At 39.7% G+C, this 20,712-nt stretch overlaps 1 protein-coding gene across 3 annotated transcripts in view; it reads right to left on the bottom strand.

Moving 5' to 3' along the window:
- Positions 1–10,467: 10,467 nt before the first annotated feature.
- Positions 10,468–20,712, bottom strand: part of wdr45b (WD repeat domain 45B) — a 42,601-nt gene continuing 32,356 nt past the window's right edge. For 2 of the 3 annotated variants that reach the window (XM_078570699.1, XM_078570698.1), the window contains exons 8-10: positions 17,108–17,209; positions 15,878–15,999; positions 10,468–12,714 (exon numbers count right to left, since the gene is read on the bottom strand). In XM_078570699.1, the coding sequence (XP_078426825.1) occupies positions 12,608–12,714; positions 15,878–15,999; positions 17,108–17,209 (331 nt within the window). In that variant the 3' untranslated portion in view covers positions 10,468–12,607. Of the gene's footprint in view, positions 12,791–15,877; positions 16,000–17,107; positions 17,210–20,712 lie in introns of all 3 variants that reach the window. The other variant, XM_078570700.1, reaches the window with a different exon arrangement.

Here is a 20,712-nt window from a genome sequence, read left to right as displayed (position 1 = left end):
GTACAGTTTGGCAGTGTAAGCTCTTTTTGGGCCAAGGGCAGGCCCAGCACGCCAACACATAGAATAAAAACAACGTGAAAAGTCAGATCGGGTGGCTGGGAGCGAGCGCGCCATAGCCAGCAAGTGTCCCAGATAGGGAGAGGTCACAAAAGGAAGTCCCAGGTAGGGGACAGAGACAGGTCCCAGTTAAGTTAAGGGAAAGAGAGAGAGAGGTGCAGAGAAAGAGGCTCCAATTTAGAGAAAGAGCTGTGAGTCGCAGACTTTCAGTGAAGTGGGCTCAGAAGAAGCCCTGAAGATCCAAGTAGGCAACCAAAGGTTGGCGACTCAATGCTGTGGGCCGTTGGAACAATAGTACCCCTTTGGAGCTGTAGTGTTTGCTTGGCACGCCGAAGATCTGAAGTTGTGCTTGTGAGTTGGGGTTTGAGTGCGGACTCGGGAATCAGGAGAACAAAATCTCGGGAAACGAGATTGAAACCCAGCGAGGTGGGCTGTCGTTGAAGCCACCCAAGTTGGAACGACTTTTGTAGAGAATTCCAAGGCGAGGTCTTTGAAGGTGAAGATTGGAATCCCTCGTGAGAGAGACGGAGCTTTGGTGTGATTGGTTAACTCAGTGTTTCCGATGTCTGGCTGCGTTGCTGAGAAATCCACGGACTCCGTCTTGGTCACTTTTGGCATTCATTGTGTAGTGTGGTGTGTTCGACCACAGTTGGCTTGTTAATTCACATGTCCCTCAAACGTACTCTGAATGTTAGAGTATAAGATAGATTGTTTTATCTTTCTGACCTTGTATAGTAAAGTTTATTTTTGTTTGTTTAAAACTCATGAAATCTGTGGTGTAATTCATTAAATAAGTGTCTTGAGTCTCAAGCTTTGTCTACTTTAAACATAACGTTATTTGTCCCTAACCAGATCTTACCAAAAATATGAGGGTCTGGTTTAGGATTATAACAATAAATAACTGTCATCAGATTATTCAAAAAATGCAGATTATCCAATTCAATGGATGGAGAGGAAGATGATTAGTTGTGGAGGGATAATTCTGAAAACAAAAGTGCCAAATCTGATCTAGAGTAGGATCCTTATGATTTTATGTAACAATGACAGTTATGTATTGTTATGATCCTAGACCAGACGCTCATGTATTTGGTAAGTTCTGGTTAGGGACCAATAATGTTTTGTTTAAAGTAGACAAAGCTTGAGGCTCAAGACACTCAGTGAATTACATCACAGATTTCACAAGTTTTAAACAAACAAAAATAAACTTTACCATACAAGGTCAGAAAGATAAAACAATTTACAGTATCTATCTTATACTCTAACATGCAGGGTAAGTTTGAGGGACATGTGAATTAACAAGCCAACTGTGGTCGAACACACCACACTACACAATGAATGCCAAATGTGACCAAGACGGAGTCCATGGATTTCTCAGCAACGCAGCCAGACATCGGAAACACTGAGTTAACCAATCGCACCAAAGCTCCATCTCTCTCACGAGGGATTCCAATCTTCACCTTCAAAGACCTCGCCTTGGAATTCTCTACAAAAGTCATTCCGACTTGGGTGGCTTCAACAACAGCCCACCTCGCAGGGTTTCAATCTTGTCAAGAGTGGAGGCTGGGAACTCCAAGACTCGGTAGGTCTCGGGAGTTCCGCGCATGCGTAGACCATGCCCAGTGCACTTGCACAAAAAGAAAATGGTATGAAAACTGGATCTCGTGACCAGGAATGGCGTGCCATTATTGAGAAAAATCCCAGACACTGCGAGGTCTCAGGAAGAAACAGAGTGCAGAAAAGGAGGATCCAAGCAGAAAAAGGGCTGCAGTTGGCAGACTGTTAAGTAATGGGAGAAGCCCTGAAGATCTAAGAATGCAGCAGAACGATGGTGACTCCATGCTGCGGGCCACTGGGGCAAAGACATCCCTTTGGAGCAGTAGTATTCTGTTCAGCATGGCTAAAGAGCTGAAGTTGTGCTTGTGAGTTAGTGCTGGGGTGCAGACTTGGGAATCCACGGAAATGGAGTCTTGGGAAACGAGATGGAAACCCTGACAGGGCCATCATTGGGACCGTCTGAGTTGGAGTGACTTATGGAGAGAATTCCAATGCGAGATCTTTGAAAGTGAAAACTGGAATACCCGAGAGAAACTGAATTGCACCGAGATTTGTTTATTCAGTGTTTACCGACACCTGGGTAGGTTATTCCATGGAGAAATCTGTGGAATTTGTCTTGATTGCATCTACCATTTATTGTGCAGTGTGGTGTGTTTGACCACAGTTTGCCTGTTAATTCACATGTACCTCATATTAACCCTGAATGTTAGAGTATAAAATAGATATTGTAAATTATTTAATCTTTTTGATCTTGTAAAGGTTATTTTTGTTTGTACAAAATCTATGAAATCTTATGGCTTTATTCTCTTAGCAATTGTCTTGAATCTCAAACTTTGTGTACTTTAAACAGTGTTTTTGGCCCCCACCTGGATTGTATCAAAACCTTGGAGGGTCTGGACCACGATCATAACAACAATGATGCCAAAACCAAAGTGACTGAGAATGAACTTGATTAACTCTTTGCATTGGATGCTGAAAACAATGAATTTGACTATTTTAAAAACATTTTGATGTTTAAAGGTATGCTTGTAGAATTAATTCATTCAATAAAAGTATCACATTGATTTAATTTGAATTACTGGTGTTTTTTTTAAGCATTTCAAAAATGGCGACCGCCTGTACCCACACTGGCAGTTTGCATTTTATACTCTCCTGAAATGGGGGTCGCTTGTATGCAAAGATTTTTTGAGGCTTCAAAGGTCAGCTTATAATGGTAAGTTTGAGCTGACTTATCTCAGTCATTTTATAAAATTGATCCACGGCTGTGGTGTGAAGATGGATCCATATGACATACCACTAACTGTCTTTAGGTGTCTTCCAAGTGTACCCCTCTGGAGTACTGCATCCAGACCTGGACGCCACACCTTAGAAAGGATATATTGATTTTGTGGCAAGGTGAAGTGCAGAATCACCAGAATGTGTTACAATCTCAGTAATGATCAGTGACTTTTATTTTAAAGAAGACAAAATAGAAAATCCCAGTTATTTACTAAAGAAATGATTCCACAGTTTAAAACAAGAATTTTTCTTTACAAGAGTCAACAAAGCAAACACTAAATACTATCTATCCTATCCTCCAACATCCAGAAATCCACAAATTGTGGTCGAATATAAACTATAAATTGCACATTAAAGTTCCGATACAACTAAGATCTTACAAATTGGCTCAGCAGCTCACTTGGATTTTAGTGATCCCAGTGAGTTACAAAGCCCTTCAAACACTGACTTTCAGCTCCAATTCTTCTGGGAGCTCTCCTGATCCTCAGCTCATCAGCACACAACCAGTACAAGTTCCACGGACCTGGTCTTCACCATAAGTGGCATACATCTGCAGAACTTGCTCGACTTGGTCTGGATGGCATAGACTATAGATGTTATTCTCAAGGAACAGAAACGGCTGTAGAAACATATTCTCTTCACTTATTCTCAGCTTCTGGATCTAACAGCCTCTTGAGTCTTCAGCGTTCTTCAGTCTCCTGTTCTTCTCCAGTGGACTCAACAACTGCTACTGCACAGCTTGGTCTGAACTGTGTCCTTTTGTGCCTTTCAGTGAGGATTAGTTTCAATTTTCCAACCTCTGCTTGCTCCTGATTTCCTTCAAAACTGGGAAGTTCAGTTTCATTTCTCTGTTTACCCTTCCTGCTTCTCTTTTGGTTTCATTTTCGTTCGGCTTCTGTTTTGAGGTAGGTTTTAAATTACTTTATAAATATAGATCCCCTCTCAAATGACACTGGGATTAAAAGGGTTAAATGAGTAGACCAGCCTGCGTAGACTAGAGTGTATTCGTGTATTCTACGGTCAGATAGCCCTTGCATGATTGCCCTTAAAGTTATAGAAATGAAAAATGAAGATCCAAGATGCTGCAATGAGCAGGTCTTGTGAAAATTTTTAGGAACAATAAAATAAAGTTCAGGAAAAAAAATCTTAACACTTTTTTGTTTACCCATTCTAGAAATATTAGACAAAAGTGAAATACTCTGGATGCAGGAACTATGAAATGAAAACAGAAAATACTGGAAATATTTAGCAAGTGTTAAGAAACGCAAGTGCTTACCTTGATTTAAAGTCAGAGGCTGGGAACTCCAGTTCCCAGCGGGCTTGGGGTCACCTGCGCACACGTCAGCCGGGAAGTGGCCGCACACGTGCAGCAGGTATTTTTTCCCTTCTTCGAGCCAAGAATCAGCCCTGCATGCCTGAGCAGAAGAGAGGAAGCCAAACGGCATGAAAAGCAGGTCAGGTGACCTGAAACCAGAGCACCATTCCAGGGAAGGGGACAGGGAGAGGTCCTAGTAGAAAGATCCTTTGTCCTGGGGACAAAGACAGGGATCAGAAAGAGGTCCCAGGTAAGTGACAGAGACAGGAGTCAGAAATAGGTCTTGATAAGTAAAGTTGAAAGAGAGGAGCAGAGAAATAGGCTCTGAATTAAAGACAAAGCTGCAAGGAGCAGACCTGAAGCAAAGTGGGCTCAAGAGAACCCCTAAAGATCTGAGGAGGCAGCTGAAGGTTGGTGACTCCTTACTGTGAGCTTTTGGAGCAGAGGTGTTCCACTTCAGGCGGTCAAAGATCTGAAATTGTGCTAGGAAGGTGAAGCTCAAGTGTACTCTGAGATCCAGGGGAAGGAATCTTGGAAGGTGAGATTGAAAACCTCAAGGTGCATCTTTGTTGAGGCTGTCCAGGTGGGAGCGCCATTCGAAGGGAATTCCTGGCGAGTTCTTCAAATGTGGAAATTGGAACTCTCGTGAGAAATACAAAGTTTCCATGAGACTGGTTGGCTCACGATGTGTCAAACATCTGGGTGGGTTGTTGAGAAATCCATGGAATCTGCTTTGGTCACACCTGTCATTTATTTTGGAATGCAGTGTGTCTGACCACAGTTCACCTGTTAATTCTCATGTACCTCATACTTATCCTGAATATTAGAGTATATGATAGATATTGTAAATTGTTTTATCTTATACAAATTCATTTTACATGTGTCTGTAAAGGTATTGCTGGGAATAAAAGGAACAATGAATTGGAATCATTTTCTTGTGTTTGTATTGAGATCTTTCCAACCTTTTTGTCTGGTGTAATATAGTTCATTTTATTTGTTTATTAAATGTTTTATTCTTTTGTGTTAACAGTTCATCGGCAGACTCCTGTGAATTTGTTAAGTAACTTTCCCCCATGGTTTCTTAAAATAAAATGTTAGGATCTATCAAGCCAGGTTTCACTCTGGGATCTGACTTGTCCAGTATTAACATCAGATGGAACCTGACTTGTCCAGTATTAACATCAGCTGGATCGTAACACAAGTCTGCAGCATCTGTAGAGAGAAAGAGTATTAATGCTTTAGGTCAATGACCTTTCATCAGAATTGATGAATCGCATTCCTATAAAGGTCATTGACCTGAACCATTAGCTCTACCTACCCCTCTCTGTCTTTCTATCTCTCTGTGCAGATGCTGCCAGATCTGCTGAGTATTTCCAACATTTTCTATTACAAAAATACTGGACATGGGCAATAATCACTGCTTGCCTAAAAGTCAAGAATAATACAATGAAGAATCTAGTTACTTTCCAATCAGGATAGAAAGTCAATGCACCATCAGGCTGGACATTTCGGGCAACCAATGGTAAGCTTGTGGGGGCAGAGTGGTTGGAGTTCGGAGGTCATGTGAAGAAACCTCCAGGAATAGGTTCAACCTGAATTGGCAACCCTATTAATCCCCTTGAGTATAGAAGTGTAAAGGGTGATCTAATTAAAGTGTTTAAGATGGTTAGAGAACTAGACAGGGTTGATACTTCCTCAAGTAAGGAGCCAGTATAATGGACCATAACCTTAAAATTAATTAGAGCTAGGTTGTTCGGGGGTGATATCAGGAAGCATTTCTTCACATAAATGGTAGTGGAAAATCGGGAGCCCTTTCCTTCAAAAAGCTGTGGGGACTAGGTCAATTAAAAAAAAATTAAAAATAAGCTGGACAGATTCGTGTTAGTGAAGGGTGTTAACAGATATGGAGCAAAGGGTAAATTGAGTTGAGATGCTGATCGATCTGGTTAAATGATCTGCTATTCCTACTTGCTACAGGTTACTTTTTAAAAGCTTTCACTCAATTCAATCCATTTCTGTTTATCTCAAATTGGGGAATATCCAATGACATTGTTAAGAAATATTCCAATTTGTCTTTGTTGGATCCAAAGTGGAAAAGCTCACACTTTCCCATATTGAACAAGTTCTGCTTCTGTTAAAAAGGCAAATAGATTCTGTCGAGGTGTTGTTATGGGGAATGAACCAGGGAACAATTGTTGCCTGAAAGCTTTGATTTAATTGAAAAAGGCGCAATGCCTGGACATTTTCTTTTTTTTATTCATTCATTCATGGGATGCGGGCTTCACTGGCTGGGCCAGCATTTATTGTCCATCTCTAATTGCTCTTGAGAAGGTGGTGGTGAGCTGCCTTCTTGAACTGCTGCAGTCCATGTGCTTAGATGCACCCACAGTGCTGTTAGGGAGGGAGTTCCAGGATTTTGACCCAGTGACAGTGAAGGAATGGTGATATATTTCCAAGTCAGGATGGCGAGTGACTTGGATGGCAACTTCCAGGTGGTGGTGTTCCCATCTATCTGCTGCCCTTGTCCTTCTAGATGGTGGTGATTGTGCATTTGGAAGGTGCTGTCGAAGGAGCTTTGGTAAATTCCTGTAGTGCATCTTGTAGATGGTACACACTGCTGCTACTGTGCGTCGGTAGTGGAGGGAGTGAATGTTTGTGCATGTGGTGTCAATCAAGTGGGCTGCTTTGTCCTGGATGGTGTCAAGCTTCTTGAGTGTTGTGGGAGCTGCACTCATCCAGGCAAATGGGGAGTATTCCATCATACTCCTGACTTGTGCCTTGTAGATGGTGGACAGGCTTTGGGGAGTCAGGAGGTGAGTTACTCTTCGCACGATTCCTAGCCTCTGACCTGCTCTTGTAGCCACAGTATTTCTATGGCTAGTCCAGTTCAGTCTCTGATCAATGGTAACCCCCCCAGGATGTTGATAGTGATGGATTCAGTGACGATAATGCCATTGAACATCAAGGGACGTTGGTTGGATTCTCTCTTGTTGGAGATGGTCATTGCCTTACACTTTTGTGGTACAAATGTTACTTGCCACTTGTCAACTGAAGCCTGGATATTATCCAGGTCTTGCTGCATTTGGACATGGACTGCTTCAGTATCTGAGGAGTCGCGAATGGTGCTGAACATTGTGCAATCATCAGTGAAATCCCCACTTCTGACCTTATGATGGAAGGAAGGTCATTGATCAAGCAGCTGAAGATGGTTGGACTGAGGACACTACCCTGAGGAACTTTTGCAGTAATGTCCTGGAACTGAGATGACTGACCTCCAACAACCACCTTCCTTTGTGCTAGGTATGTCTCCAACTAAGAGAGTTTTCCCCCTGATTCGCATTGACTCCAGTTTTGTTATGGCTCCTTGATGCCATACTCAGTAAAATGCTGCCTTGAGGTCAAGGACAGTCATTCTCATCTTTCTGTTTACAGAGGACAGGGGCCTGTGTAAGAATATATGTAGCTTTTAACAAGAATAAGTGAGCCATATTGTGAGCCCAACTGATAACCTTAAATTGGTTGTTAGTGTAATTCTGAGCATACTCAGGATTGTACAGCAAGCACTGTCCAATCAAAGAATCACATCTAATATTGGATGCTGTGCTGGGTTTTGCAAGCACAGGCTGGTTGGGCACAGTCAGTACTCTGCCTGTTGCAAACAACCAAAGGGACGTGCTGTTTGATACGACTCCTCAGTCATAGGGACATATAGGGCCTACATACCTGGTATCACACTGACACTGAAATTCAAATACCACATTACTCATTTGTGTGGAAGGCAGGGCATCTTTTTGCTTTGGCGGCAGCACATCCTGTTAGTGGAGAATACCTCTCATGTTGCGACTGCATAGTAGCAGCATGAGATGGCCAACTTCACTTGCTGCTCAAATTATTGAGACACCTCACCCTTCCAGGGTAATTTAAGGTAGAATGGGCACTTTTCAGGCCAAAAAGTGGCTGCTTTAGAGTTTGCACGACATACAGCGCCCAATGATCTGATTGGGTACATTCCATAGTATAACTTTGATGCACCCAATTTTGGCATCACCAGCTGCTCGCATAGATTGGTGGTAGCAGCGGAAATTCTATCCTAGTAGCAGCTTCTGAATAACATTGGCCCCAAATAAAGGCCTCATTCAAATTAGGCACTGCCTCAAAACTAAGTTTGATCAGTACCCCCTGCTTCCTAATGCTAAATAGGTTTACAATACAGCAAACTGATATATGGGGCAGAATTTACTGCGCTCCCCGTGCCGGAGGGGGTGGGTTTGGGGGTTGCCTGAGTCGGGAGTGCACGTGAAAGAGCACAGAAATCTCCCTGAGGCACAAAGGTGCCTCAGGGAGATTAGTTTTAAGTCCAAAAAGTTTAATGAAGTGGCGAGATAATTTTTATGACATGTCCCCTCATGTGAAACTGTCACATGAGCTGGGACATGTGCATTTTCTTTCTGAAAATTTTAAATCATTCATGAAACCTCATCCCGCCCGTGGATGAGGTTCAATGAAAAATGTGAAGGCCGCCTGGGCTCTTGGCCTACTTGGACGGGCAGCTCAGCTGATTGCCTTCATAGGCCTTTGACAGTTTGGTGGGTACGCAGCTGAGTCAGCCCACCGAACTAAAAATCTAAATGACGCACTCCCGACATCACCCCACATCATTTTACCCCTCAGTGAGCGGGCACCGCTCCCACTCGCTGAGCCAAAGATTCTGCCCATGATTAAGTCCATCAGCCTTAACCTTTGAAATACTCACCAGCTATTTGGAAATGGAAGACAATTGTGTCCATTGAATAGCCTTCATCCACAAAGATGTCTTACATAATTGCTTTTGAAATTACAAAGTCCTTAGGTCATATAAAGGCAAATTATGTATATATATATATATATATATATATATATAGTACTCTAGATGTCCAGTAGGTTAGTGAAAAGTGAAAAAGGACCAATGGCTTTGTTCATCTGCACAATAATTCCTCCCCAGTTTTCCCATTATATTGTTTTTCCCCAGATATTAAGATTAGCTGGTCTAGAATTTCTAGGCCTATGGTTCACTTTTGCTTTTGAATATCAATACAGATTCTTCAGTTGGGGGGCCAGTTAGCTAGAATATTGCCAACAGTGATGACTGTGGGAGTTCATAGAGGGCTGCCTTTGCCCATGCTTGATGCAGAGTGGTACCCCACAAGCTATGTAACCACTTGTCTCTCTGCAAGAGATGCCGGTGGTCCTTTTGGAGCCTGCAATCCTGCTTCATTCAATCGTGAAGAATGGTGGTGGACAATTGATCAAGTAATGTGGAGGCAGCTCAGTGAACTTCACATCCTAATGTTTTAAACTTCTTTGATACCAGATACTTTTTGGATTTCCGTTTTTATAAAATTTGACCGGTCTTAATTTGACATTGTGAACAATTGTAATCAATCTGCCATTTACTGATCAGCTCTGGTCTTTCTTTTGAAAATATCCTTTAAACAAGCTCTACTCCAACATGCCATTTAATAAACCTAACCAGAAATTACCTCTTGCTATTTTCTGCATTCTGCCCTTCCATTGCCTTACTTACCTCTCTGAACCTCAGAAGTCTTTTATACAGGCCTAGGACACTATGCTTAGCTTCATCGTATCTTTTAATTGCCATGGTTGGATTTGACCCAGTATCCCCAGAGCATTAAGCAGGATCTGTGGAGTGGTTGTCTAGTGACATAACTACAATGTACCCCTAACGATTGGCTATTAGGAAAGACTGTAAATACGAAGGTGAGTGTAGCGAGCTTTGCTCAGTGACTCAGCCATACAAGGCAGTAAATAGTTGAGCTATATGCAGTAAAGTCCTGCCTTTCATGGAGGTTATATTCCCATGAAACCTCGCAAACAGCAAAACCGCAAATGACAAACATGCTTTACAATGGGGCTCAATTAGGTGAATTGCAAAGCATAGAACTAGTGCTGCAAATATCTCTACACTATTTAAAGAGAATCCATCAATTATTTTCAATACCAATTTCTCAACCTTTTTTAACCCCAGTGCTGTCCTGCACTATCATCCAACTAAAACTATAAATTAAATATTATGATGTAGTATAAGGAAAGATGACAAATTAAGCACAACACAATTGGATTATGCTTTGGACCAAGTGTACTTTAGAATTAATGCTGCATCTTCCCTGCAATAGTACAAATTAACTGTTTAAAGTTACTACATATGATCTTATTAGTGCATGGAAACCAGATAAGATACAAAAAAATGACATGGGTCAAACAAGTTAGTGAAAAAATTTAATACAATCAAACATTTTTCGTAAAAAGTGGACACAACTGTGAGCTTTTCTCATTAACAGAATTTACACAGGCACATGCTTGTATGTACATCATTTTTACTTGATTTTAATTTACACTACAGAACCCAGAAGTGAATGAACAATGGGTGCTCAAAACACTGGCTAACATTAGCAAAGAAAGGTGCATTATGAAGTTATCTTAAGAACTCATTAGATTCAGTTCAATAACTGTACAATTACAGGAACATAGCTATAGTAAAAGCTATAGTGAAAACTGTTAATTACATGTAACAGCTTAACCCAATGCCGTTTCAACTGTAAATTTCCTGAAGCTTATTGGAAGCAGTTTTGTAGAAACCTTAAGCTGAATTTTTCAATATGTCTGCATGCAGTTGTCCTATTAATTACAATTTCAAACTGTATTATGTTTGAGGTACAGTGCTGCACATATTTTAAATTCTATAAAAGCAGGAAAGATTATAGTGTAACTTTGCTGATTAACAGTAGTTTGTCAGTTACATTTGTGAACCTTTTCTGTCCATAAAATATAGCACATATTACTGGACCACCTCCACATATGAACCATATCTCTGTACATGCCAACAGAAAATCCATAATAAATCTACATTAGTCTGGATAAATAAATAGACTTTAACACTTGAAAGAAAGTCAGTTTTCACTTGGGTCTATTCTGACAATCTCCAGGAAAAACCCTGTGGGATAACAATCATTCTAAGTAATCCTTTCCTACAAGATACCACTGATCAAAAACTGCCAAAATATTTAATAAAATGCTATGCATTTAATGAACTAGTTTTTGTTCAAACACCCAGTCTGGTTAAGGAAATATTTGCAGAAAAAGCTTTAGCTTACTTGCCAGCCTTTTAATGAAATTGAAACCCAAACTGGATGTTAAGTCAGGTCACAGGGAGGATTTTTCTAAGAGTTTGTGGTGGTCTAATTATGTTACACTATTACATCGGTTAAAATTAAACTTAGTTGTCAAATTTACCAACTTAAGGGAACAAATAAATTCAGAAGATTACTTACCCTTTGAAAGTTAGATTGAATGCAAAAGGTGATCAATACAAAATTAGTTTTAAGCCACTAAATTTTATGTAGAGGTTTGTATTAGTTTATTCTGCAAAAACTACAATGATTTGTTCTCAACATGGATGCCAATTTATTCACTTAAGTGCACCAGATACAGACAAGTACAAATGTCTGAATCACCATCAGACAAAAATAAATCTCACCTTTCCTTTAAAAAAAGTATCAGGCCTTCTTTCAAAGAAAAATTAATCTACATCAGCAATATACAAGTTATTAGTGTGTAGACTACTTTAAAAACAGCATTTTGTAACTAGAAATGAGTTTTGTACTGTAAATACATTTAGCACAAAACTTATGCTAACAAATTGGGCATCTTGTTTTAAGCAGACACCAGCTTATAACTTTCTGTACTCATGGATTCCAAACTGGAAAAAGCAAAATTCACTGTGCACTTAACTCCATGAGCTGACCTGAAGTTAACAATTTAGCTGTTAACACGATTGTGCAATTTGATGTCCATTTAAGCTTTTCACATTCACAGGCCACAATATATATAGTTAGAATGAAACAGAGTTGAGATGACTGTACCATCCTTTGGGCTTGCTTCTTTGACAAGTAATTGCTCACATTAGGCAATGATAATTTCCTGTGCCAGCAAGCAAACCAAACTAAGGAAAAACCTGCTTCAAAATTTCATACCGTAAAGATCCAGTCACAAAGAAACAAGTTTAAACAGGCACAATTAGTTCAAGAGTTCTTTTATGAAAGAAAAGTTTGAAGGATTGGTTACTTCCTTATGGTCACAAAGGTTAAGTGTTTCTATTCGTTTTAATAAAAAGTGAATTCTTCCCCCAACCCAAAACATTCCAGAACAGAATTGGAAAATGATAAAAAAATAATAAACAGAGACATCTGTATGCTGTCTGCCTAATAGTCCATTGCTAGAGGTTCATTATATTCCTCATTTTATCATTGTTTAGTCACGTAACACTTTTTCCTCTTTTAGGTGGCAGGCTAAAGCAACAGGCAGACCGGTTTGTAAAGTAATTATCTGCATTCATATCTTTTGCCGTCATATCTTATCATCTGTCATTTCCAGGAACTGGGCATAGACATCCCTGGTGCATTCACCTTTGGTGTTGAATAAAAATTTGTAGTAGCTGCCATCTGCGCAAATCGCTGCAACAAAACAGACCAGATTACTGAATTTTATTTCTAAGGAAAATTAGTTTCTGTTCAGCATTTTTATAACCACCTGAAATTAAATAAAGGTTAAAATAATCTCATTATAAAATGAACAAAAATTAAATAGAAAATTATTTGGCTGGTTAACACTGCTACCTTACATTAGAATTAACTAAAGATGTACGACTTAAAAAAAAACTACTGATGTGCAATTGTAACTTTTTCTAGTATGCAAACTTTGAATAGCGAAAATGTTCACCTTATTGTGCTTTTGGTGGCCATTACCACGCTCTAGGATTTCCAAGTATTAAAAAGGAACTCAGCTTCAAACTTCATAAAAAGATTCATGGCAAGACACACGATGGAAACAAAGTATGTGGATTTATATATATTATATAAAATATAGCAAATATGTTTTCCCTGCATCTGTTAGCTGCACTGTGGGAGATGCCATCTCTCAGGTGAGGTGTAAACTGAGGCCCCACCTGTCCTCTCAGATAAAATGTAAATGATCCCATGGCACTATTTCAGTGAAACAGGGGCGTTATCCCTGGTGTCCTGGCCAGTATTTATTCTTCAATATTTTGTTAACACAGTGTTGCTTGTGGGAACTTGCTGTGCGAAAGTTGTCTGCTACGTTTCCTACATTACAGCCAATGAAATACCTTTTTGTAAAAGTGCTTTGGAATATTTGGCATTTGGGGAAAAGCACTGTCATCAATGCAAATCTCTCATTCCAAAAAGAAAAAATGCATTCACCAGGTGGTTTAAAACAATTTAGAAAAACCGATTCAAATATTGTGGTGCAAGGGAAGGTGTGCCTCACGTTTAGTCGAAAACATCTTTATGCAAACAAGCCCTCAGCATAAACAAAGTAAAACGGAGGCGCTCTAATCTCTTCCTCAGGTAGTTATTTTAAAAACTGTTGAAAGAGTGAACATTCATCTGAATAGGATCCAAAATTCCAGGTTTAAAATGCTAACATTCTCAACTTTAAAAAATTTCAGTTACTATAATAAAATGACAACCAAGAGATTTTAATTTAAGTTGGGCGATTTGATTCCGTTTTGTGCTTTATTAATAGTACACTTTTAGTTAGTTGAATTCTTGCATTTTGAATTATGAAGCATGATGCAGAGACAGACACAGGAGTTGCAATATAATACATTTAATCTATGCCTACACATTTCAATTTATAAACACACAGCTTTTATCTGTCCAGACTGTTTTGACTGGTCAGTTTAAGTAATGTGTCTGCTGGTGTGTTTGGTGAGCAGCGCCTGGCAAACATTGCTCCACTCAATATAAACGGTGCCGTAATGTTGTAATGAAATGTTTTATCATCTATTCAGCCAACTGTCAGCTCACAGCTGCAACATGTCACTGCGTCAATATGCTCACCAAATACTGAAACATTCCCACAGAGCAAGGATCACAAATTCAACTACTTAAAAGGCTGGTTAACAAAATTGAGGCCCGTGAAATAGGAGGATCAGCATTAGCGTAGATATTTTTTTAAAATGGCTTCAGGACAGAAAACAAGTGCGGTAACAGACTGCATTTCAGACTGGAGGATGGTTTCCTTTTCTGGGTCTCCCTGGCTTTTATTTTTATTTTTTTAAAAACCTCCGCCACTGAAGTGGACAGATGGGATCTTTTTGCCCATTAGTCTGTTTGTCCGCAAACAATACAGCTCAAAAACTAATGGACGGATTTCAACTAAACAGATAGGGTATGGCCCAAGGAAGAACAGAGTTTTTGGCAGTAGATCGGAATCCTGGAATTCTTTTTTTAAAGGATCCGTTAATATTTGGAGGTACGGTGAACTGACTTTTTTTTTAAAAGTATGTTGTGGATTGTCTCAGTTGCTGTGGTGGAATTTGCTCACATTTTGACAACTGTGTGTGTGTTTTCAGAGCAGGCTGTTGGATGTGGATTGGTCTGAAGCCTCCTGAGTCAGATGGAAGCTCTTAATAAAAAATCTTCTCTCTTCAGCTTTGTAGCTACAGAGCATCAAACAAGTAGGGAAAAGCCTCAAGGAAGAGCCGCATAATTGTATTAATATATAGCGCTAACACCACAGTGAAGCACAAATCACCATCCTGAGTGCCCTCTTCTTTTGTCTGATTGTTTTGATTCCATTAGTTTTTCGTGAAAGAATATCTAGAAAAATTATTTCTTAACAATGGATTAAGTAATGATTTAATAATAACGATATTATATTTGAGGGAAAAGTGCATTGCTGGGATGTGATTTGACAGCTCCCATCCGTTATTCCTAGAACAGAGGGTATATTGTAGGAAGCTATATTAAACAAAAGCAATATATGGCTACAATTTAAGAAATTCAAACTTAAAAAAAAAACATGAGAAGGACACAAACTAAAAAAAAGTGTTTGAAGACTAGGGGATGGAAAATTCAGATTCAACCGAGATACCAGTAAACTTTTTGCTAAGAGTCCAATTGTACTGATATTCTATTTGGTGAAACTATTGATGTATTCAATATCACATTTGAAAGTTCACCTTTATGCTAAAAATGAAGATTCATTAGATTTGAATGAAAAAAGTTTTAGAAAAAGTTGCCAGGTGAATTAAAAAAAATACTTCGCCACGACTTTGTAGACGACGGTAACAGTTCATACCCTCCAGTACTTCTCAGTCTAACTTCAATAGGCATCCCACTGCACCAGCTTAGACTCAGGGAAGGAGCTGTTATAGTATTGCTACAAACTTGAATTGTAAACAAGGACTTTGTCAAGAAACAAGATTGGTAGTTAGGAAGCTGTTTACTTTGACGATAGAGGCTGAAATTATAAACAGGCAGATTTCAAGGAAAGGGTATTTATTCCTCAAATAATATTGGACCCATCAGTTTAAACATGCCTTTTCAACTCAAGAGAAAACAGTTCCCAATTAGACTTTCATATTGTATCACTTGATAAAATTTGTATTTGTATTCCTAAGCCTGTTTTTACACAAGAACAGAGATTTATATAGCTTTTTTCAGAGTGAGAAGTTTGGATTCTGCTAAAGTATTTGGTGAAAGAATAATCAAAAATCATGTATTTAAATAAAAATACTGACATCACCACAAATGTTCTGTGGGTCTCTGTTATTACATAATTAGCACTTGGATGGAAAAGAACAGAACTTACCTACAACAGCATTTGGCTCAGTACCAAAGGCACAGATACAAGGCGAGCCAGAAGGAACCTGAAACTTGGAGAAGCTCCACTTAGAACTGAAGTATTTTGGAAGGAAGCTTGCAGATGCTAAACTGCAATTAGAATTGGAGAAAAATTAGCGACTGCTAAAACTCATCGATAAAATTTATTGAATGCAAAGTTTCCCGCCCCCACCCTTTAGAAAAGTATTTTGGATCCAGAGTTTGTCAAATACACTGTGGCTGCATGCAACACTGGGTGAGAAATCTGCAATTTTGGTCATTCTGCCCACAGATTGCAACAGGCCCAAGCACTCCAACACAGTAAACCAGAAAGGCCTTATCTCAAAAGGATTGGAATTCAAAAAAGTGAGGTGGTGATGTTTCAGTTGTCAGTCCCGATCTGGGGTACTGCACCAGTTTTTTAGTGTCAAACTTCTGTAAAGATATATTGACCTAGGAGGAGCATAGTGGAGATTCAGAATCATGCCAGTGCTTTAAGAGTTAAATAGTGAGGACAGGTTGCATGAACCTGATTTGTATTTCCCTCAAGTTAGAAGGTAACGGAGTGGATGTAACTGAGGTATTTAAAAGGATTACGAGGTTCAATAGGGTAGATTCAAAAAGTATTTTGTCTGGTCGGAGAGTCCAGAATAAGAGACGTCAATATTAAAACTACAGCTAGGCCATTTTACGTGTGAAATCAGGAAGCACTTTTGCCACACAAAAAGGTAGTAAAAATCTGATAGCTGGGTTTTGGGATCCTGAGTGAATCGAAATTTATGATGGAGAGCAACAGTTTTTTGTTGTTGTTAGGCAGGGGTCTCAAGGAAGATGAAACAAAAGTCGGTAAATGCAGTTGGAAATATAGATCAAATATCTAAATCACATGGGAGAAAAGGCTCAAGGGGCTGAATGGCCTACTCTTACACTTACAAGAGCTCAAATTCAGATTTTTCTGAAAATGTTTAACGTTCTTAAATTACCTCACAAAGCTATTAAGTTATCATTCATTTGTTTGAATTTCAAAATAAGCTTCTCCTTATAATTTTCTAAATTCAAGGGGGTTTTTTTTTGCTCAAAAGGATTAAATTGTCTGGCAGCTCAGTCTAACCAAAACAGCACCAGAGGCAAATTTGCAATGATTGCTTCATTTGAATTATTAATTTTAAGTTAAGATGTTGCACAACCATTTTAAATCTCATTGCCAAATGCCAATTACCTGGATTGTTTATTCATTTTGGGGTCCTCAGCAGCAAAAATGTGAACAGTCCCATGATCACTCGATACACAGATTAAGGACGCATCTTGATTAAAATTAATGCTGCAAGGCAAAAAATAAATAAATAAATGTCCATTAGTTGCAAGAGAAGGAAATCTCAACAGAAAAAAAATTAAAAATAAATGCTTAAATATTGGAGCACCGACTACTTACATATTTCCAAAAGAAAAAGGAAATTAAAGTTAAAATTGCCCATCAACTAATCTGCCTCCAGGATGAGGGAGGAGCAGTGAGAGAAGGGATAGAGCAAAACCATTCTACCTTAACCATTCTGTTTCAGTTACCACAAACAACTTGCCTGAATGTAAAAAAGTCAAAAGGAAGAAATGGGATAACAAAAGAGAAAAAAAATTCCAGCTCATGCCAGTAGATGGCAGGATGAGAATTGAAGCACAGTTAGTTTGCATTATTTCAATTGTTTTTCTTGTGATCCAGGGTCAGTTTTGCAGTCTACATCAGCCATTTGTGTCAAAAACTAAACAAATATACTCTGCAACTGTTTAGATGACAGAAAAATAAGTCACACATGCTGACAGGCAATTTGTTCAGTAAACCTCCTGCCCCTCACCTTGAGCTTATGTCCCCTCATGACTGACCCTTCAAATAAGGGGAACAGATGCTCCCTATCCACCCTGTCCATGCCCCTCATAATCTTGTACACCTCGATCAGGTCACCCCTCGGTCTTCTCTGCTCCAATGAAAACAACCCAAGTCTATCCAACCTCTCTTCATAACTTAAATGTTTCATCCCAGGCAACATCCTGGTGAATCTCCTCTGCACCCCCTCCAGTGCAATCACATCCTTTCTATAATGTGGCGACCAGAACTGCACACAGTACTCCAGCTGAGGCTTCACCAAGGTTCTATACAACTCCAACATGACCTCCCTACTTTTGTAATCTATGCCTTGATTGATAAAGGCAAGTGTCCCATATGCCTTTTTCATCACCCCACCAACATGCCCCTCTGCCTTCAGAGATCTATGGACACACAAGCCAAGGTCCCTTTGTTCCTCAGAACTTCCTAGTGTCATGCCGTCCATTGAATACTTCCTTGTCAAATTACTCCTTCCAAAGTGTATCACCTCACACTTTTCAGGGTTAAATTCCATCTGCCACTTATCTGCCCATTTGACCATCCTGTCTATATCTTCCTGTAGCCCAAGACACTCAACCTCACTGTTAACCACCTGGTCAATCTTTGTGTCATCCGCAAACTTACTGATCCTACCCCCCACATAGTCATTTATGCAGTTTATAGAAATGACAAATAGGGGACCCAGCACAGGTCCCTGTGGTACGCCACTGGACACTGGCTTCCAGTCACTAAAGCATCCTTCTGTCATCACCCTCTGTCTCCTACAACTAAGCCAATTTTGAATTCACCTCATCAAATTACCCTGTATCCCATGTGCATTTGCCTTCTTTATAAGCCTCCCATGTGGGACCTTGTCAAAGGCTTTACTGAAATCCATATAAACTACCCTCACCTACACACCTGGTCACCTCCTCAAAAAATTCAATCAAATTTGTTAGGCATGACCTCCCTTCGACAAAGCCATGCTGACTATCCCTGATCAAACCTTGCCTCTTCAAGTGGAAAAAGATTCTCTCCTTCAGAATTTTCTCCAATAGTTTCCCTACCACTGACGTGAGACTCACTGGTCTGTAGTTCCCTGGCTTATTTCTAGAACCCTTCTTGAATAGGAGAACCACATTAGCTGTTCTCCAGTCCTCTGGCACCTCCACCGTGGCCAGGGAGGAATTAAAAATTTGGGTCAGAGCCTCTGTGATCTCCTCCCTTGCCTCCCTCAGCACTCTGGGACACAAATCATCCAGACCTGGAGATCTGTCCACTTTTAAGCCTGCTAACACCTCCAATACCTTGTCCTCCATATATCAATTTGCTCAAGAACCTCTCAGTCTCTCTCTCTCCGAGTTCCATACCTTCATCCTCATTCTCTTGGGTGAAGACGGATGTAAAGTATTCGTTCAACACCGTCACTTAATGTCTGAATTGCAAAAAGTTAGTATGCAGGTCCAGCAAGTCATTAGCAAAGCTAATAGAAAGTTATCGTTTATTGCAAGGGGAATTGAATAGAAGAGGTTATGCTTCAGTTATCCAGGGCATTGGTGAGACCACATCTGAAGAACTCTGTACAGCATTGCTTCCCTCATTTAAGGAAAAGTGTAAATGCATTGGATACAGTTTAGAGAGAAAGAATTCCAAAGTCTCAACTCTCAAAAAAAATTTCCTCATCTCTGTCCTAAATGGAAGACCCCTTATTTTGAAACAGTGACCCCAAGTTCTAGATTCTCCCACAAGATGAAACATTCTTTCCACATCCACCCTGTCAAATCCCCTCAGGATCTTATATGTTTCAATATTAGGGATGAGCAATAAATGGTGACCAAACCAACAACACCCATAACGAATAAAAAACAATCAAGTCACCTCTTACTCTTCTAAACTCCAGCAGATGCAAGCCTAGCCAGTCCAGCATTTCCTCATAAGACAAACAGCCCATTTCAGGTATAAATGTAGTAAACGGAAAATACTGCGGATGCTGGAAATCTGAAACAAAAACAAAAATTGCTGGAAAAACTCAGCAGGTCTGACAGCATCTGTGTAGAGGAAGACAAGTTAACGTATCGAGTCCATATGACTCTTCATCAGAACAGTGATGATGTTCAGATGAAGAGTCATATGGACTCGATACGTTAACTGTCTTCCTCTCCACAGATACTGTCAGACCTGAGTTTTTCCAGCAATTAATGTAGTAAACCCTCTCGGAACTGCAGAGAAAGGAGTGTTTTGATGGATATCCCGGTGGATTTCTTTTGTTGGATCCAATAGCTGAATCAGTTCATCATCCTGATTAGCTGCTCTTTCTGCCCTAGCGATAACGCTAACTTTTGAAGACCACTCTCAAGGGGGCATTATGTAGATCGAACGTTTCGCTTGTTTAAACTCTGCCCTTGTGGTATGCCCATATACATGAAATACCTGACAATTTTTGTTTCTCCGTCCTCAAATGGAGATTTTTGCATAATGACTTATGGGTTTACCCTTATAATTGGTAAACTTTGTTTGTTCCCACAATACTAGATCCTGGTCATATCTTCTTTTACAATAGTCACTATCTGTACAGTTAATGTGGGTACAGGGTCATCCTTTTCTAAAGCATTAAGTACTGCTGTTGTTTCAACATACCATTGTGTCTTATGGCCAAGGGTAACTCTTCTGAATAAAGAAAACAAGAATCTTGAAAAGTCCTAACTACCATCCTCATCCCAGCTGAGGATCATTAAAATGTCCTTTTTTTTTTTAAAGCCATCATTTATGAACCATCATAGTACATAACTTGACGGTATCTATAAGTGGCCTTAGGCATGTGTTTGATTCCTTCTTCCATATCATCCCCCTAATGGGGAAATATCGAAGTCCATTTCCAAGGATAGGAATTTAAAAATGAGTGTGGGATAATTAAAGAACAATGCCCATTTATCACATTGGGTTTGGATCCATTTTCAGAGGCTATTCTC

This window comes from Cetorhinus maximus, chromosome 24, assembly GCF_964194155.1.
Source record: "Cetorhinus maximus chromosome 24, sCetMax3.hap1.1, whole genome shotgun sequence".
Classification (NCBI taxonomy): Eukaryota; Metazoa; Chordata; class Chondrichthyes; order Lamniformes; family Cetorhinidae; genus Cetorhinus; species Cetorhinus maximus.
This window is presented reverse-complemented; position numbering and strand designations above follow the sequence as displayed.